This window comes from Nomia melanderi, chromosome 13 (assembly GCF_051020985.1).
Source record: "Nomia melanderi isolate GNS246 chromosome 13, iyNomMela1, whole genome shotgun sequence".
Lineage (NCBI taxonomy): Eukaryota > Metazoa > Arthropoda > Insecta > Hymenoptera > Halictidae > Nomia > Nomia melanderi.
The window spans coordinates 1,564,020-1,583,480 of NC_135011.1; the positions used below are offsets into that span (position 1 = coordinate 1,564,020).

At 47.3% G+C, this 19,461-nt stretch overlaps 1 protein-coding gene across 5 annotated transcripts in view; it reads left to right on the plus strand.

Annotated features, from left to right (window-relative positions):
• The window catches only part of tws (protein phosphatase 2 regulatory subunit tws), a 46,231-nt gene that overhangs the window by 19,543 nt on the left and 7,227 nt on the right, over positions 1 to 19,461 (plus strand). Inside the window, exon 2 of one of the 5 annotated variants that reach the window (XM_031991551.2) lies at positions 13,879 to 14,193. In XM_031991551.2, the coding sequence (XP_031847411.1) occupies positions 14,109 to 14,193 (85 nt within the window). In that variant the 5' untranslated portion in view covers positions 13,879 to 14,108. Of the gene's footprint in view, positions 1 to 13,878; positions 14,194 to 15,219; positions 15,487 to 17,779; positions 17,907 to 18,409; positions 19,238 to 19,461 lie in introns of those variants that run through there. The other 4 variants (XM_031991550.2, XM_076373294.1, XM_031991552.2 and 1 more) reach the window with 4 other exon arrangements.

A 19,461-nucleotide genomic window follows, 5' to 3' on the forward strand; every position in this document is an offset into this window, starting at 1 on the left:
GTCGAATGGATAACTTCTATTTTTATGGAAACAATGGAAAGTGTATCATCGAGATTTCCACTGACTAAGTGTCTCAGTTTACTCTATCTGATATAGTTACTATATCAGTTCTATTAACACTAGAACTACCGTAACAGTCAAAATGTTTCAGTTTCTGTTTCGCAATTATTACTATCTTAGAAGCATTGAATATTCGAAATGATTTTGAAAATAAATAGTTTCACTTGAACGCCATAACGGATGTCCATAGAAACCGAAAATAATCCATTACTTCAATATTCATAGCAACTACATTTCAATCATCTGAAATGCTCGGTAGTTAGCGTTGAAACAGCCTCGAAAGAAGACACGATTCGCGGAACGCGAACTTCGAGAACCGCGAGAGCCCGGTTCTTCGACGGCCACGCGCCACGCCCTCGCCACTTATGCATTTCCCTTCGGACTTTCTATTCTATTCTCGTCGTCCCCTCTTTCTTTCGCTATTCCGCGTGTATTCGGCGATGCGAATTCCGCGCGGGCCGCATCTTTTTGCCTTCCGCGCGTCCCCCGCCGAACGTTCCGCGTCCGCGACCTCCCTTAACTTTTCCCCCGACGATCCGCATTTTCCGCGTTTCCTCGCGTCCGCTCCGTTACCCGGTGAAATTTTCGAATTCCGTTTCCATAACCGAGTATTACGGTCCATCCGGAGTGCACTCTAACGCGATCAGCGGCGCTAAAGTTTGATTTGCGTCGAGCACAGCGATTCGATCCCTTGAAAACGCGGATTCGTAAGCCCGAGGTTCCGGCAGTTAAGGCTCGAAGTTCCTCGCGGACCGTCGTCCGACCGCCTAATTATATTCCCCCGCCCCCTTCTCGATCGCAGTGGCGTAATTAAACGAACAATCTCATCCGGGAACGCTTAATCGCGGCCGGCAACTTTTTAATTGGAAACCATCTCGTTTCTCCCGCGATAATCTCCGGGACTCCGTTAACTGGTTCGATCCCGGGACCGCCGATTGTCTGAATTTCCCGCGTTTCCTTTCCCGCGGCTCCGCACTTTCGGTTTCGGGAACCTTGCTCTCCGTTAGTCGACGCGCGGCGAAGTGTTATCTGGGTCAGCGACTCCTGTAATTGGCAGCCGCCGAATTTCCCGACGATTAGTTCGTTGACAGCGCGATGCCTGCAAATTGGAAAACTCTCGTTCACTTCCGCTTCCAGAATTATCCTCCTCCGTTCACTCCGCGTCTATTCGAAGCTACGTAAACCACGAGCTCTGTTTACAGTTGTAAAGTTACCCGGAATAGATGGAATTCAACGAATCGGAAAAGTTCGAGGCCTAATGCGACTTCGGGAGCAGGAAAGTCGCTAGTTCCTCGATCGATGGGACGCCTCGCTCGAAGCACTTGCTCGTTCGCCGCGAAAGGAAGCTCCTGTACGCCTTTCCTCTTTCGAAATTTTAACCCTTGGGGATGAAGATTCTTTGAAATATATGAAACCTTCAGCAGATGAAGGTAAATTATATCTCGTTGAAATAAATCAACAGGATTCCGATATACTGACACTTGACTTCAAACTTACATGAGCCTACAGAGGGTTAAAGTGTAATAATCAGTAACAGAATAATATTTCATTAGTTTCCCTGCATCAAATCAAGTGGTGACTGAGAGTCACCTCTCGAAGTAAAGGGTTAAAATTTTCAAAATTAACCGATTACTTAATTTTACTCGCCATTTTCATTGCAAAATAAAATAAATCAACAGGATTCCGATATACTGACACGTGACTTCAAAGTTACATGGGCCTGTAGAGGGTTAATACATATAAGCCTTTATAATTTTGCAAGTCAAATCAAGTGACTAAGACTCACCTCTCGAGTAAAGGGTTAAAATGTTCAAAATAAAATTCAAAATCAATGTCTTCACCGTACGATCGGTTAAAGCGATTTCGCGACGCGGCAGCCCCGGATATTCGTGTTTCCGTCGTCGTTCGTCCGGCGTCCGGGAAAATCGCCGGCGACGGGGACCGTTGTCGCCGGGAAACCTACAAAAACGCACGGCCGGCGGTCGTACGGATTCATCGGGATGGCCTACTGGTACGCTTTTGCGATCCCTTTAACATTGAGCGTTGACCCACTAATCCAGAAGAGGACGTTTATGTCTGGTCGGCCTCGGGGCGCTCGCTCGCTGGTTCCTCCCCTCCGCGCGCCGGCGATCCTCGTTATTTTTTAATACGGCGCACGTTCGCCGCGCGAGAAAGCAACACCGGGCCGCGGCGTTCGGTTATTAAATGTCGTCTCCGTTGTCGTCGCGGGAAGGGAAGAAAACGGAACTTGAAATATCGGCGAAACGTCCGGGCGAGAGTATCTTCCCTCGCGGGGAGAATACGTAACACGAGAGATCTCGACGCGACGAGAGGAACGTCTTCGGTGTTGTTCCATTTTTCTGCCTTTCGTATTTTCTGGGACTCTTCTGGATATGGAATGCATTTATTTATCCACTTGTTTGAGTATATGGTTGGGTCTCTAGGTGTTTAGTTATCGAGCTGTATGTGTATTTATCTGGATCAGTCTGGGTAGCTATAGATAGAGCTAGAGTTTATACACCTTATAGCTGTAGATATTAATCTATTTATGTGGATAGTGCAACGATCTATCCATATAGCTGTAGATATAGCTAACGCTATTTATATAGCTGTAGATCTAGCTACGGATCCATCCATCTATAGTTCCATCTATTCATCTATCTATAGATCCATGTATTCATCTATCTATAGTTCCATCTATCAATCTATTTATCTAGCTATAGATAGTGCAACAATCTATCCATCCAGCTGTAGACATAGCTAACTCTTTATTCAAAAAGCTATAGATCTAGCTACGAATCCATGTATCTATAGATCCATCTATTCATCTATCTATAGTTTCATCTATCAATCTATTTATCTAGCTATAGATAGTGCAGCTGTCGACATAGCTAACACTCTATTCACATAGCCATAGATCCAGCTACGAATCCATCCATCTATTCTTCATCCATCTATAGATCCATCTATTCATCTATACTTTCATCTATCAATCTCTCTGTAGACTCAGTCATCAATCCACCTATTCATCCATCTCCTCATCCATCTACCCATCTGTGCCTCCATTCCTCTCTCTCTCTCTCTTTCCTCGGAAATCTCGATCGCTCGAAGCTCCCTGAAAAGGAATTGCGCGGGCGGGCGCAGCCTCGCGATCGATCTTCGCGAGTCGAATCCGGCACACGACGAGTATGCGTCGCTCGTCCCGTGGTATTCTCCGCTTTGCTCCCGGTTTAATAAATGAGAATTGCTGGCGAGTCGCAGCCGCGACGTAAGTCGCCGGAAAGATCGCGTCCCCTGCGTAGCCTTCGTTTCCGCCAGGGCTGACCCTTTCCCAAGGCCGCGGCGCGTGTGCATGTAGATTACACGCGTGCTGGGAATGACGATTCCTTGCAATCTCCTTCACTAGTAAATTCTTTCTCCTCGAACGTTTAACCAGTTAACTGTGGAGTTTAGTCGAAAGAATCTCTCGTTCTGCAGTAAAATTAAAAATGGAGCGTGTACTCGTCGAACGCAGGACGAATGCGCGTAGAGTACTTTAACACGTTGTATGCCATGGGGGCGATTATTTAGAAATATTTCTATGACGATTATTTGGAAATATTTCTACGTTATAAATAATGCTACCTAATGTGGCGATGTTCAGCTAGATGAATGTGCGATGATAATAACGCAATTCAATCAAATGATTTAATATTGTATTTTTTCCATTTTGCGTACTTTGCTCTATGAAATCCTGCGGCGTTCAACGTGTTAATAGAGAATTCGAAAAAATAGAGAGTTCATCGCTGAAAGAATTAGTATCGTGTCAAGCTTTACCATGACGTGTATACTCGTCACAGTTAACTGGTTAAGACGTCCCCTTGAATTTCTCTTGAAAATGATGCGCTTCGTTTCATCGAATCCAATCATCCAGCTACCGTCCTATACGTTAGATCGCTATCTAATCAACCGGCAAACTGATTACTATCCGACTCATCGATGTCCGATCCCGACGCGAAAAGGAGTCATCCGTTTCGTACTTCCGAATCGGTTCGGCAAGCGAATGACTCACGCGCGTAAATAACGTTTAGCGGGTTTCACTTGACGCACCGTCGACACTAGCCTCGCGCAATTATCGAGATACAAATCACGCGAATCATCGTTGTATTTTTATTCATCGCGCTCACCGAATTCCCTCGTTCGATCGCGAGGATCGTCCGTGACACGCATCGATCTCCATCTAAAGGAATCGATGAATTCTTATTCTACTCTACAAACTGAGCCTATCGTAGGAGCTTCCAACTCGAGAACTTAACCTTTTGCACTCCGGAGGTGACTCTCACCACCTGATTTCACGCGGTGAAACTATATCTGATATTTAATGAAATGAAATTTAATGTTGCACTTTGTACAATGCCTCGATGCGTGAAATATTGGAATAAAATAGCTTTGTTTCTCAGCGTACTCGTGATTTCCTTTTCAATTAGTTTCAAAGAATACCGTCTTCGAGACGTCAAAAGATGTCAAACATTTCTAGCAAGAAACTTCCGAGTGCAATGGGTTAAAGGAAGAAGAAATATTTAGTAACACGCTTAACCCTTTACGCTGATTTCCAAATAGATTATATTCTGTTATTCTCAATATTATCAGTAATAATCGTTCACACTGCTCTGTACAAACTATCTTTTCTCAGATACATTTCAAATAAAATGTAATAATAGAGTTCTCGAGGGAAGAGTTGGAAAGAAGTTCGAAGTGCAACGGGTCAGCCGACTAATAATTAATTCTAATACCATTCACCTTCGTGACGGAATACGTAATGTCACACGAAACGCTAAAAATTCACAACGCTTTAATGCACCATCGATCTATAGAATCTCACGAGGATCGATCGATATATAACGATGTTCCTTAGACACCTTCCGATTCGCGTACTATCAACTTAGTTGCCTTATTAAAATTTTTATTTCAAATCGGTCGTCTTGTACGTTACGATTGGTTTTAGTCATTCAGAAGCGTCAGTAACCAATGACTGACATGGCGCTTAACATGTTAACGAGAAGCGAAAGAAAAGAAAATTAAGAAACTAAATAGTTTCCACGATGGGTACCTGACGCCACAAATTCATTGGACAAGCTTTAGTTTTCATATCGATCTATAGAATCCCACGGGGATCGATCGATATATGGCCGATGTTCCTTGGACACCTTCCGATTCGCGGTGCACGCGGAAACGCGGCCGAAGGAGGAGGACGGGAAGGGAAAGGGTTCCGTTCGCTCGAGGCCCGCTCGTCGCAGGTGCAATAATTAAAGTGGCTCGCGAGCGTGAAAGGTTAAACCGCGTGCATGCGCGATTATTGATCGTGACGGCGAGTTTCCTGTCCGGCGGCCGATGCGATGGGAAACGGGGGGAAAATTCGTTTTGCGCCGCGCTCCGACGACCCGGCTCTGCCTACGTGTGCACGTTACACACGTGCCGGCCGAGTTCGAGTGTCTCTTTTGTGCTAGTTCGCTTTGATATCCTCGGAAGTGACGGTTTCTCGCGTGCGCGCGCGCGCGCCAGACGAAATCGCGGCGGCCGGCACGCGCGGCGAACGTGATCGCCGACTTCGGAAAGGAATCTCATTAGCGTTCGTTAGCGGTGTTTCATGGCGATCTTGGTGGAGATAGTTTATTAAATGGCATCCATTATGCGAAGCGTTGATATATAATAATGAGTAGATAATTAGTAGAGTTCGTCTGACTTTCTTTGTGTTCGAATTGTTGAGGTCGCGATCGTTGATGAGAGAACTGTCGAGGAATTAGAGTGATTCGTTTGTAACCTGCGAAAGCTAGCTTGCATTTGTTCGAGCTGAGATGGTCGAGATCAAAGTTGACAACAGGACTATCGAGTAATTAGTACGATTGATTTGTAATCTCTTAGAAAAGGCTTGGATCTCTTTGAGATAGAAGTATTGTTGAGATTATAGTCGTTGATGATAGAACTATCGAGTAATTAGAGTGATTCGTTTGTAACCTGCGAAAGCTAGCTTGCATTTGTTCTGGAGATCAAAGTCATTGACAACGGGACTATCGAGTAATTAGTACGATTGATTTGTAATCTCTTAGAGAAGGCTTGGATTTCTTCGAGATAGAAATATTGAGATTATAGTCATTGATAATAGAACTATCGAGTAATTAGAGTGATTCATAATCTCTAAACGCTAACTTGGATCTCATCGATTCGAAGTTGAGATAAACATCGTCGACACTAGAGTAATTAAGAGTAGCTCGTTTATGGTCTCTTAGAAAAATTGGTTTGACTTTCCTCAAATCAAAATCGTCTGTAGCAATCCTCGGGGTTTCGAGATTGTTTCCTTTCGCCGGGTTTTCAGCGCAGCTGTCTCTTCCGCCTTCATTGCCGCCCTCGACGCGAGCTTTTAATCAAGAAACAAAAGGGAAGAGGAAAGAAAACAGTCGCTACGTTTCGGGGAAAGATATTGTTACTATTGCGTCGTGATACACGGACGTACGTGACGCTCTCGTTTACCCGCACGTTAATTCCCTGCAATTTTCCGTTGCGTCGCGAGATTATTTTCCCGGCGCGTCCCGCCGTTATCATTATCCTACGTCCTCGTCAGGTAATAATCAGAAGTAATTACAAACGGAGTTTAACTGGAGCAAAATATACGAGACACGTAACACGTAAGGACTGCGTACACTTTGCTTACTAAACGTCGCACCGAACCTCCCATTGAAAATTCATCGAACATCTTGCAAAGTGCAACGATGGCGAGGAACGCGCGAAAATATTCTGTCCGGCATTTTCTCGTCCTCTCCGACTGTCCGCTCGATTATTAACCCTTCGCACTCGGAGGTATTTCGTTGGAAATATTTAATATTTTCCAACTAGACACAGACGATATTATTTAAATTAAATGAAAAATTGCTAGTGAATCGAGAAACAATGCATGAAATCAAGTGGTGACTGAGTCACCTCCCGACTGCAAAGGGTTAACGAGTTGTCTACCACGATAGCGATCGCAAAAAATTCCTATAAACCAGTAATTATAATTTGCGAAATGATCGATGTAGAATAGAAATGTTTAATCACTAGAATTACCGTACTAATTAAAATGACTGGTTTTGATCTTTTTATTTCGTAATTATTGTAATCTATCAGCAACTGCAAATAATTTTTATAGTAAATTGCGTAACATTCCTTCAATCTTTTATGTTCCTTCTCATTGCAAAATTTGGATGTATAGAGAATCTAATAATTTTAGGGTAGTTTCTTTAAGATTCATTGAAATATTTAATATTATAACTGGTGCAATATTGGAGCCTACAGAGTTCAAAGGGTTAAGCATTGAATATTCGAAATAATCTTCAAAGTAAGTAGTTTCACTTGAAGAAATTGATAATAATCAATTATTACAATTTTCATAAGAATTACACATTAATCGTATTAAATGCTCGGTAGTTCCAGTGCTAGTTAACAGCGTGACGTAAGAAAAGTGACACGAGACAATCATTATTTCCGTTTATCTTCCATTTATCGTTTCCAAATAAGCAACGCGCGCGAGACAATGAAGATTCGCTTGCCAATCGGCGCGTGAAATCGCAACGATTTCCATTCGGCTGTATTATTTCGTCGTTCCGATGGAGAACGTCTCGATTCGATCGTTACCGCGGCGCGACCATCCCGAGACACCGGGGTACGTTGAACTCGAAGGAGGATGCGCTGCGTGTTCGTGTACGCAAAAGGAATTTTCGGGCACGGAAAATTCTCTGGCCAGACGCCAGCGGCCTCCAGCCACTGCCGGTTCGACAGACTTACCCGACAGTCCCTAGCCACCCTCGCCGGCTGCTCGTCTTCGTGGATCCATAGTCGCGAGTGAATTCATCCCTCTTCGACCGCCGCGAACACTCGGAAAATTGTCCGCGCGCTATCTTTTCTTAGCAGTTCATTTCCTAATCGGATCTCCAATTCAACAATGAAATTCTTCTTATTCTTTGGCAAAGTTAACCCTTTGCACTCCGAAGTTTTTCAATAGAAATATTTTAACATTTTCCGATGAGACAAAATCGATATTTTGTGCTTAAAGCTATTTTATTATTACTAGAAGTAGTACTTTGAATTTAGATTAACACTAGAAATACCGTTCCAGATGAAACGACTGAGAATGAAATATTTGAAATGATTCAACCCTTTGCACTCTGCAGGCTCCGACATTGCAACGGTTATATCAAATATTTTAATGAATCGAAGAAACTACCTTAAAGTTATTCGATTTTCCATCGAAATTTTGCACTGAGAAGGAAAATAAAAGATTTCTCATTTTCACTAGAGATAGCATAAAAATTAGTTACAATTAACAAACCATCTGGAGTGCTAAAAGTTAAGGAATAAATAGTTTCACTCGAATATTACGACGAACAGCTAAGGACTCCGAGAACAATCCAATGTTAATTTCTACGAGGATTACGCATTAATCGTCTCAGTTCCAGCGTTAATTTTGAATGATTCGCGACGCGCCGGCCGGAGAACCCTTCCTTCCGGCGTCGATCGAGTCGAACGATTTCCTGCTTTCCGTGCGCGTCTTTTCTACATCGTTTCCCTGTCATTTCCTCGTTCGATCGCGGTGAAAGAAGCTCGCTGTCGCCGTCCCGCGGAGCCGCGGGGCGGGAGGAGATCGTTTAAACGTGAGAATTTGATCCGCCGCGGCGGCAAATTGCATTCGGCGACCTCGAGCGCGTTTAAATTGCGAGATTAACCGGCAGTGGTGATTAGCGGTAAAGATTTAACCTTGCTCCATTCCTGAAGGCACGCTCATTCCGCCGCGTTCGTTTCAATGGCGCGGAGGAGCGGACCTAACCTTCCACCCCCTGAACTTCTTCCAGCGAAATCGGCAGTTCCGAGTTTTCGACGGTTCTTCAGACGATTTCTCGTTCTTCCATCAGTTCGGATAGAAATGGGGTAACCTTAGTTAACCTTAAGTTAACCTTAACACCTGAACCTTAGTCTCTTCCATAAAATTGAAAAAATCTGAAAATCTTCCATAAAATTGAAATATTGGAAAAAAGTGGCCGCTCCAATCGCCGAAAAATCCGACGGCGATGCCCGCAGCGGAATTCCGAAACGGTCGAGGAACGAAACGATAACAGGCGTCGGTTGTTTCGCGAGGACAGTTCGGATCGATCCATCGGCGCGATCGGTGCGTCTCGATCGTCGGTCGCAAACGGTCGCGGCCTCGTTAACCAGGAATCCGCCGGTGAAAAACAAAGGTATTAACCGAGCGGGCCGCGTGATCGCGTTCCGAACGGGATCTCTCGGCTTTATCGCGTCGACCACGTGAACAGACCGACGGACGGCATCATCGTCGCGAGTGTGTGTGCGCGCGCGTTGTCGCAGGGCCGATGCGCCACCGATAGGACCGCTTACATCCAGCTTCACGGGACGTAATCCGATTACGGCGTAATTTATGCGAACAATACGCGATATAGTCGGCGACGAAAGTATCCGAGAGAGATAAATTATCGCCGGAAAAACTGTACACCGTGTACCGTTCGTTGTTTATTGAGACGAGCCGCGTCCGCGGTGCATGCGACGCGATAAAATTCGAAAGAGCGTTTACCAGCACGCAAACAAATTGTGCAGCATTCATCGCGTTTAAACGCCGCGCGATCCTAAAGCGCAGAATGTAAACGGAAGGAACACGATATTGTACACACCGCCGTAACGGGGACTTCGAACTTTGATATCTGAATTCGAAACACCGCGGAACGATGGAATTGTTCGAACGAGAGATCCGTATGTAGTTTTCTTCTCTAGTATTTCAGACATCGATGCATCGATTTCTTAGATTTTCGAAAGTTCACCGAATCCTCGGCGAAGGGGTATTTAACCCCTTAACTAAACTGTGATAAATAATATATATACAGTTAGCATGTCAGGCTATAGGTATCACATTCTGTAGTTTTACTGTGTCGAATCGAGTGCTGACTGAGAGTCACCTCCCGAGTGCAAAGGTCAGGTTAAGCGCCATGTCGGTCACTGGTGACTGACGCTTCTGAATGACTAAAAAACAATCGTAACGTACAAGACAATCGGTGCGAAATAAAAATGTTTAATAAGGCAACTAAGTTGATAATACGCGAACGTTGCAACGCCGAACGATTCATAATTGTTCTTGCTTTTCTTTGCTACGAAAGACAAACTCTATGGGAGAACGCTTAAGATTTTCGTGGCGCTTAACGTGTCAACACTAGATTCACGTACGTTCATTCTACACTTTGTTCTATTGTTCTTAGAGAACTAAGCGTTCGTCTATATAAATGGAGAAAATTGTCGCTTCAAAACTAGAGCATTGCAATGCGTATTCGCGCGAATCTACTGTTACTAAATAACGTTCGAAAAGTTCGATATCCGTCAAATTGACGGGTTCCGTGAATCTAGTATTAAACATGCAAACGTCCGAATACTTTTGCCGGCGACTATACGCTCGCGGTACGTGGACGCGCCGTTTCGCTGCCGGACGCACGCGACCCGCGGCTCTTTTGTCGCGTCGCGGTCCCCCGCGATCGAATTCGACGCGAAATCTTCCTCTGTCGTTATCTCGCTCAGCTGCGAACACGTCGAGCCCCGCGAGACGCGGTGCCGCTGCACTCCCGGCGGTCACGAGCGGAGGAATCGTTGTTTGCTCGCGCGGAAGATAAAGCGATAGGCCGCTTTGTGTTGGTGGCTTACGGGCTTCGACGGCTGCGAACGGAGAAGCGGCTTCTGGAGTCGGAACGGGACGATATCCGGACGATTATAATAATATTGATAATAACGATAATCCTTATCGACGGGAAAAAACGCTTTCTTGCGATCCGACGTCGAGCGGAACGATGTCCTTCGGTTTCTGTGCGGTGGATCTGAATATTGATAGATAGATAGCTTTGCTTATCTAATTCGTAATTAGTGATCTGGACTCACCGATTCACCTAAGGTCAATCTTAAATTATCTTCCAAAATGTAGAAAGTTTCCCTTAACCCTTTGCACTCGAAAGTTCACTGGAAGTATTCAACGTTTTCCGACGAGATGTAGACAACATTGTTTGAGACTAATCTAACGATAATTCACGGATAAATTAAGGAACAAAGTTATTTTATTTAAATATTTCACATAGCGATACAAAGTTTAATTTAAAGTACTAAATATTCAACTTCATGATATTTATTTTCAAAATCATTTCGAATATTCAATGCTCCGACGACAGTAATTTCGGAACCATTTTGAATGGCACCAGTAGTCTGTTAAAGTTACACGGGAAGCGTTTCGATGCATCCTGCACCTGCGCATCGATCAGGGGACAATTTCTTCCGTGGCAGGTGGTAATGGGCCTCGTTGTTTACGGGAGACGAACCAGTGGCCGACATTAAGCGAATTTCAATTTCCATCCGAGGCTCGTCATCGATCCCGTCGGATTAATGGATCGCGTGACGCAGGACGCGGGCGTAATCCGGTTGGCGTTATCTCGAGGCTGGAAACGCGTCGCCTATCGGTGTCGTCATTATGCTTCATTCAAAAAATAATAATATCGGACTATCCGATGCTCGAAGCCTCGCGATATTCAAATCGTATTCGGATCGCTCGATGTATTCGTATTCAGGCCTGGAATTTTCAAAGAGGAGCGTATGGTGCGATAAAAGAAGATCCGTTTTAAAGGAACAGATAAATCCAGGGTTGCGCGATTAGATTGCTTGATATTTGCATTCAGACTTGAAATCTCGAAAGAGGAATGTACGAAGCGATGGAGGAAATTCCATTTCGATGGAACAGATGGATCCAGAGTTGATTAGATCGCCCGATACTCGCATTTGCAATGAAACTTGAAATTTTTGGAAGGACAATGTGTTGAACAGATGAATTCAGTTAATTAGATCTCTCGATATTCTCGTGTTCAGGCTCGAAGTTTTGTAAAGGAAGCCCGTAAACCGATAAGAAGAGAGCTGGCTTCCGAAGAAGGCGAATCGCGCGAGGAATTAAGCGAGCGGCGATATTCGAGGTCTTATCGGGCGGCCTCCGCGGATCTCGCTGCGTTGTTCCGAGCGAGGCCACGGATTAGCGATTCGGATCCTTCGCGACACTGTTTATTCGGCGCATTCTTTGCCTTCCTCTTTAACGCCTGTGGCACCTGACGCGGTGCCGGCGACACAATGCCTGTAAACACGCCGCGCACGCAAATGAAACTGCAAATATTCACCGATGACGAGACCCGAGTGACTCACCGATCGATCGGACCGCGTCTTCCAGTTCTCAACCCTCTCCTACGCTTCGTAGGTAAGGAGACAGGCGAGTCGCTCGCCGCGAGAGATAAGTCTATCGATTTTCCTGGAAGACGATTTAATTATTCCATCGACCCGGCGTCTGTCAACTTCCATTATTCGTCGACTTTGATGGAACGCTCAACGTGGGGATAAAATAATGCGGTTGCAATAGATATTACGTACGGGAAGATCGAAGAAAATTTAAACACTTAAGAGAATTGTTTTTGTAAACGTCCATTAAACTAGTGAAATACTAATTGAAATCGAACCTCGATTCATTGCTAACAAGAAAGCCGCACGAACTTTTTCTCACCTAATAAAAGGGTTGAAGAATCCTGTGAAACGTTCGGAACTCTGTTAGCTTCTCCTGTTCTGAAAGGTGTCAGGAGTTGAGAGCTTTCAGGATCGAGCAGAAATGACAAATGACTCCGGTGAAGCTTGAATCGAGCGGTCCCGACGTCGTTAGCGTTTATTAAAGCAGCGACGATAAACCGCAACCGTGAATGAGTCCATTGAAACGATACGACTGCAGCCGCCCGCCGCGGCCGGGGCGCGATCTTTCAACCCCTGCGTGTTCCGCGCGACCCTACCCTGCGTCTGCTACCTGTTGCCCCCCTTTCATTCTTTTCCTCGGTCCTCCGGGCGATATTTATGCATTTGCGCGTCGAACGAGCGTCTCCGGGCCGGCACGCCCACACACACACCGTAGGCGAGCGCATTCACGCGCGTGTTCTCCGAGCAGCCGCTTTTACGCCCGCGATACTCGCGCTGAAAACGGATCAAAAGTCGAGTGTTGGGATTACGGCGCTGTTAGCGGCCGTATGGGCTCCCTCGGTGAAGTTCTTTCAGAAACGAGCATTAACGAAGCTGTCGAACGAAATTACCTTGTTTGAAGTTGATCCGCTGAACAGAGGAACATTTAACCTTTTGCACTCGAAAGGTGACTCTCAGTCAACACTCGATATGACATGGCGTAATTATAAAGTCAGAATATTGAACATTGCATAATGTGAGATATTCAAATAAAATATCCTTTTGCCTTCATTGATGTCTTCTCATCGAAGGCTAAATATTTCTAGTGAGCAACCTTCGATCGCAAAGGGTTAACAGTTCTTCCAACAAATTACCGTCCAGTGCTCGGTGAACACCTAAAGTCCTAGAAATTAGAGTACTGTGATTAGCGACTGATGGAAACTCGGATCGATCCTCCAAAGGATAATTCATTTTTCTATCTCGCTATCCCGTAGTCTGCGCACCTTCTGTCGGCTCTCGAGACGCCGCGAAGCGTTGCAAAGAGGATTTTCACGGAGGATAGTCGGACCGGGGTCCAACAGGTGGGAAGCGTTTGAATTACCGTGGCAGATCCTTCCTTCCCGATCGGAACGCTCTCTCTCTCACTCTCTCTCTCTCTCTCACTCTCGAGTCCGGAATAGCCGGGAATTCGAGGACGAGGGATGGGGTGTTCCGTAATCCCCCTGTAAGAGCTAATATCGTGCTCCAGTAGAGACTGACCAGGCCACGCGCGATCGTTTCATTGTGTTGCAGCGCAGCCGTGACCGGCGGCAGGGGTTCCCGCGGGGAACGGCACACGAGGTTAACAGGTGGAGGATAATTGACGTTCCCGAGATACCACCACGCGTCACGCAGGGGTGGTGGGTCTATGGGGGGCACCGCCCCAGCGGCCCCCCGGCTCCAGTCCAAACGGAAACTGCCGGAACGGCGCCATCCTGGCGAGGTCCAAGACCGCCCCGCTTCCGGTACCACCGTCCAAACGGATGAAGAGCCCCTCCAACATCATGAGGCAGTCCAGCCTCACCAAGCTCGGCTCCATGATCAATACCGCCGTGAACAAGAGAGTCGGTGAGTTCACTTTTCCCCCTTTTGTTTTTATCTTTTTCGCATTCGAGATACGGGCATGTATTTACATAGGTGCGGGAGGAAAGATTCTCTGCACAGTGTGAATGTAATGACAATGTACAGCAGAACTCCCTATAGCGCGATTAAAATTTTGGATACCCAACTTGCAAGTTGGTCTTTCGCTTGTAGTTGTTTTTTTCTAGAAAATCTTAATTCATAATCTCCCGGCGATCTTTTAATCGCTTTGTAGATGATGACAGTGTTACCTCCAATCCGCCATTTTCTTTCGATCCTACGCGTCCTCGCGTGTTTCTTCGACTTCGAAACAATTCAAGACGAATGTTATCCTTAATACTAATTATCGAATGTATAGAATTTATTGGAAACACGTGTTGCAACCGTGCAACCGAATTATTTCAGGGAATACCGTAAAGAACGTCGTAAATGTTCTTTACGAGAGACTCGTCGCAGACGCCATTTTTACGGCAGGTCCTTAGCGCTGGCCGCGCCGTGTACACGCGAGTCGAGCGGGTCGTCGTTCCGCAGGGGCGCGCTCGTTTCGTAAATACAGACGGGAACGTTTTGCAACGCGAGTTGTAAATTAAACGCCGCGATAACGAGTCTCGGCCGTTCGCGACGCGTCGGGGTATCGTAAAACTTTTTCTTCGAACCGTCTCGGTCGAAGGTTCCTAGTATGGCTAGCCGTTTAATCAACGTTGATCTCGCCGGTACTGTGAACGTTCCGAGCGGGGAGTCGTTCACGGTTCGCTACTTGTGTGGAACAGAATATGGATGACGGGTTACGGTAATAACACCTCATCGCGTTCACGTTCTTCGATGATATTCAAGCTAAAAGACAATCAAAGTTACATATATTCCAATGAATTCCAGCGATTCTCGTCGCTAGAAAAATCGCAGGAGACATTCGTTTACACGGAGTGTTCGATGTAAACGACGGGACAATAGACGACAAACTCTTGACTTTCGTTTATTTTGCCCCGTTCGGCCGCTGCTCGATGTAACCCGCCGTTCTTTCGGTGGCCCTGGCCTCAGTCAGTTGGTAAACCGACGAGGACTCGGCGTGTCGCGTGCCGGCAACAGTATGTTGTCGCGAGTGTAGCTCGTCGCGCGTAAAAACTCGTGCGTCCCGAGGATCAGTGATGAGTTCGTGTACCGATCGTGCGAGCAAAAGCCGCAGATGCCTCGTCGTCGATCTGAACAAGTCCATTTTGCAAGAGAAAGAGGCCGACGAGGGGAGAACTAACGACAGCAACGGCCGCGAGCATCGTTCCGTGTGTGAGTAGGGGAGAAGTCGGCCTCGTGACCGAGAGGACACGGTTATTTCGAATTGTTCGTTGGTAAATGCGCGGTTCGGCGGCTTTCGCTAATTCCCGTCGTTCTCCCGGCACTGTTTCGTCTACTGGTCAGATCTGAGTTAGCGACGAACCGAGGAAAAACCGTGGCGAACCGCTCCACAAGTGGGGAAAGCCGAACTGCACGTTTATTCGGACGAAAACGGACGCCTTTCGAGTGCACGCGTGCGATTCGATTGATCCGCGGCGGGAATTCGAGGCTCGCGAGTCCCGAGTTCGAGGTATTCGAAGTTTGCCTGCTTAATCGAGTGGAATCGATCCTAACGACTCTACCGTCGCGAAGATACTTTCTCGATTGAGTCGTACAGCAACGAATTCTAGTTACGAACATTTCCGAGACACGTTTGAAATATTGAAGCAACCGGCGTTTCCTAGAGGAAGAGTCGCCGATCGCAGCCCGGATTCACCAGGCGAGATCGAAAAACGATCGGCAGCTTTTTCATCGTTTCGTCACTGTTTTCGTTGGCGCGCACGGTTTTTTGCCGCTCGGCGCAAACATCGTTCGAGGTGAACGGCGCGCGGTGTGCACGCTCGTTAGACCGAAGTGATTAACGTGCAGCCTCTAACGCGGTTCGACAACTGGCTCTCTTTCCCGCTCGTGTTCCCGTACCAGTTCGAGACGGTGTCTCCCGCGTTCCGGTCCGCCGCGGTTTTTGCGCCGCGAGAAACGATCCGCGGCCCTCTCCCCCGCGTCCCGTTTTGTTTGATCGGCTCTCCAGACCGAGTTAATTGTCCCCGGTCGACGGTAACGACAGAAAAATCGATCCGTTGTTGACACACCGCCCGGCGAAGTAGGGGACGCGATCAATTAATCAATTAGAGGCTCGCCGGAGGTTCGATCGAGCCGAGGCGAGAGAGAGAGGCTCGGCCGAGGAGGAGTTTCGCTCGAAAAAATCCGTCGGAAGACCCTGTCCGCGGGCTTCGATCACGTACGAAGCCCGCGTTTCCTCTGCTCGTGATTAGAATCGAAATCGAACGCTTTCGGCGTGCCGGCGAAACCGCGCCACCTTTTGATTCGTTGGCCTTTAACGCTTTCTGAAATATTATTCGTTGAAACATTAAAAGCCCTAAGTTAGCTACTAGCTTCCTAGGACGTCACTTCTAAGTCCTCCTCTTCGCAATTCATAACGTTCTCATGAAAATTTAACAAAATCCTTATTCTTCGAATACTCTAGCATCGATTCGTCGTAAATGAAGACGCGAAAGTATCGCAATAGCAGAGTTCGAACAAGAGCAGACATACTGCTCTCTGTCGTAAGCGTGAGCTGACCTAAGTGACTTTAACAAAATCGCTTGGGATTCGTATTCTTCGAACACTCTTGCATCGATTCGTCGTAAATGAAGACACGACGCGGAGGTATCGCAATAGCAGAGTTTGAATAAGAGCAGACATATTGCTGTCTGTCGTAAGCGTGAGCTGACCTAAGTGACCGCCTCGGAATCGACGATAACGTCCCCGAAAAACGGCCAGCCGCGATCGATGAACGGGCAATCTTCGCCGCGGGGACGATCGTAAGTTGATTCGAGGCGTGTGTTCCCCGTCGAATTGAAAATCGATTGGCAACCGCTCCACGAACGTAATTGTTGCCCGCGATAAGCCCGAGGCAACACGTCCGACACCCGGAGACACGCTACACCCGATGTTATTTTCACCTGTTAACCGGGGAAAGCCAATTGACCAACGCCTGCCGTGTTCGACTTTTGATGTTCCGATGTAACCGACGGTTCTTCCGCTTCGTCGCTTCGAAACATCCCTTCTTTGTCGGCGATCGCTGAAAACAGTGGGAAAATGCTCGGGGAATTGCACAGTTTACGCTGTAAGAATGTTCGCGAGAATGTTCTAGGTCGAAATCGACGCTTGATCAGCGTCAAGTGAAACAAGCTGTTTAATTCAGCGGCGCGTCCCGCGAACGTTAACTTTGCTCTGTGTACAGTGGCGGTAGAATGTTTTGAAAGCAAATAGCCGGCGCTGGAGGCAAAGCATTCAGCGTGAAGTATTCAGCGGCTGAAAGGGTTGCCGTTGAAAGAGCGCGCGCCGGACGACGGGCGCGCACCGTATCGAGAATGTATCGGCTAGATCTACTAACGCGAAACAATGACGTTTTTCGCCGTTGAACGCGCCCGGAGCGAGTCACGTATTTCCACTCGGACGCGACGCGTCGTTCGCGCTCGATTAAAGGTCACCGGCTAGGGGAGGCTAGAAAAACTCGGCCGCTTCTTTCCCACCGAAAATGGACCGGTCGACGACCGATCCCCGCTCGAGGAATTTCCCTCGGTTGGCCAGGAACGTGCCCCTTTTCTCCTCGCTTGAGGACCTGCACGAGAAACTGACGGAACTCTTAGGTAACTTTCTATTACTAATTAACCCCTTAACGCATCGTTTTTTTTTTTTTAAAACAGGCCAAAAAAAATCAATTTTGATATACCGCGCTTTTGTTCCATGGAAAAAGGCTGTATTTTATTCTTGAGTAAATAAACGTTATAGCTTACGATCCCATGTAAATGATAAATATCAATAAAACGATTTTTTTTCTTTGCTTTCACATTATTTTCACGGTTTGGCCTGTTTGGCGCGCTCAAATTAACTCAAGCGTGCGAGTTAAGGGGTTAATCGCTACAGCAACGAAACACCATGAAACAGGACGAATAACGAACTATCGTATAAACAATAAAGGTACTAACAAATATTCGCAATACTAATTAATAGAAGCAATCAACGCTACCGATACCGATCAGATGGAGCTTCGGTATCGAATTGCTAATTCGCGATTCGAATTTGCCGCGCGCTGGAGTTCGCGAACGGTCGGGAACGGCCGGCGTTGATCGTTCGCGATCGGTTTTCGCGTACAAGATGGCGGTTCCCGTGGAGCCAGCGAAACCTAGCTGCGGTGTGACGTCACGGCATAGCAGTGTTGTGCGGTTATGCGTTCGTGAATTCCGCCATTGAAAGCTCGGTGTACGCGTTCAGTTCGATGGCGGGCTAGACGCACGAATATGTGACAGGATAGGCGAAAGGGTTGACCGGGCTAGTGTCGTGATAAGAATCGTGAGGATTTTCGCTGGTCGCCTGGTGGCCGGCGTGGCGCGCCGCGCGCGTGTGTCGCATCTCTCTGCTCGGACTAGGGCTCTCGGTATATTGGACCTCGCACCGGGAGTATCGAGCCTCACGCGTGCGAATATCCGTTTGGCCGCGTAGTGTCTCGTGTGCGAGATGGCCGGTAAGTAAGCCGCGATAAGCGACCGAGTGTGTCCAGGGCTGCGTACGGCCCCCGTGTATCGCTATCGCACGCGGACCGTGCGAGACCGAGATCATACCGAACCGAACCGAAACGAACCGATATACGTACGAACGAACGAACGAACGAAAGAAGGAACGGTGCGTCGCTCCTGCTGGCCGCCTCGCCGTGCCGCGGCAACCTGAACCTTGACCCAGATACACTATATCCACGGGTTCACGGGTATATCCGCAGCGCTCACGGTAACACACGCAACGGTTCTTCTCTTCAATTCCGCATCCTCAAATATAATCACCCGTACCCACACACTCTGGATACTTGCCGTGCGCGGGGCCAGATGCGCCCGTCGCCGGCCACGGCGACGGCGACGGCGACAGCAACGGCGGCGGCGGCGGTGGCGACGGCCTAGAAGCACGATGGATTGCGCCGGAACTTCAAGTAGGCTTTACATTTACCTTCTCTCCCGTCTACGGGTCCCGGTTTCGCACTTTTCCCCTCCTCGTCGTTTCTATCGCCTGTCCGCCGGATTTTCCCTCTTTGTCCTCCGGCTACGCGACGGATAGACCACGCTTTTTCGTTTCCGATCTCGCACGGTTCGCTCGCCTCTGTTCCTATCCGTCCTTCGCACCACGTTTCCGAGTACGTTTATCATGCCTCGCAGG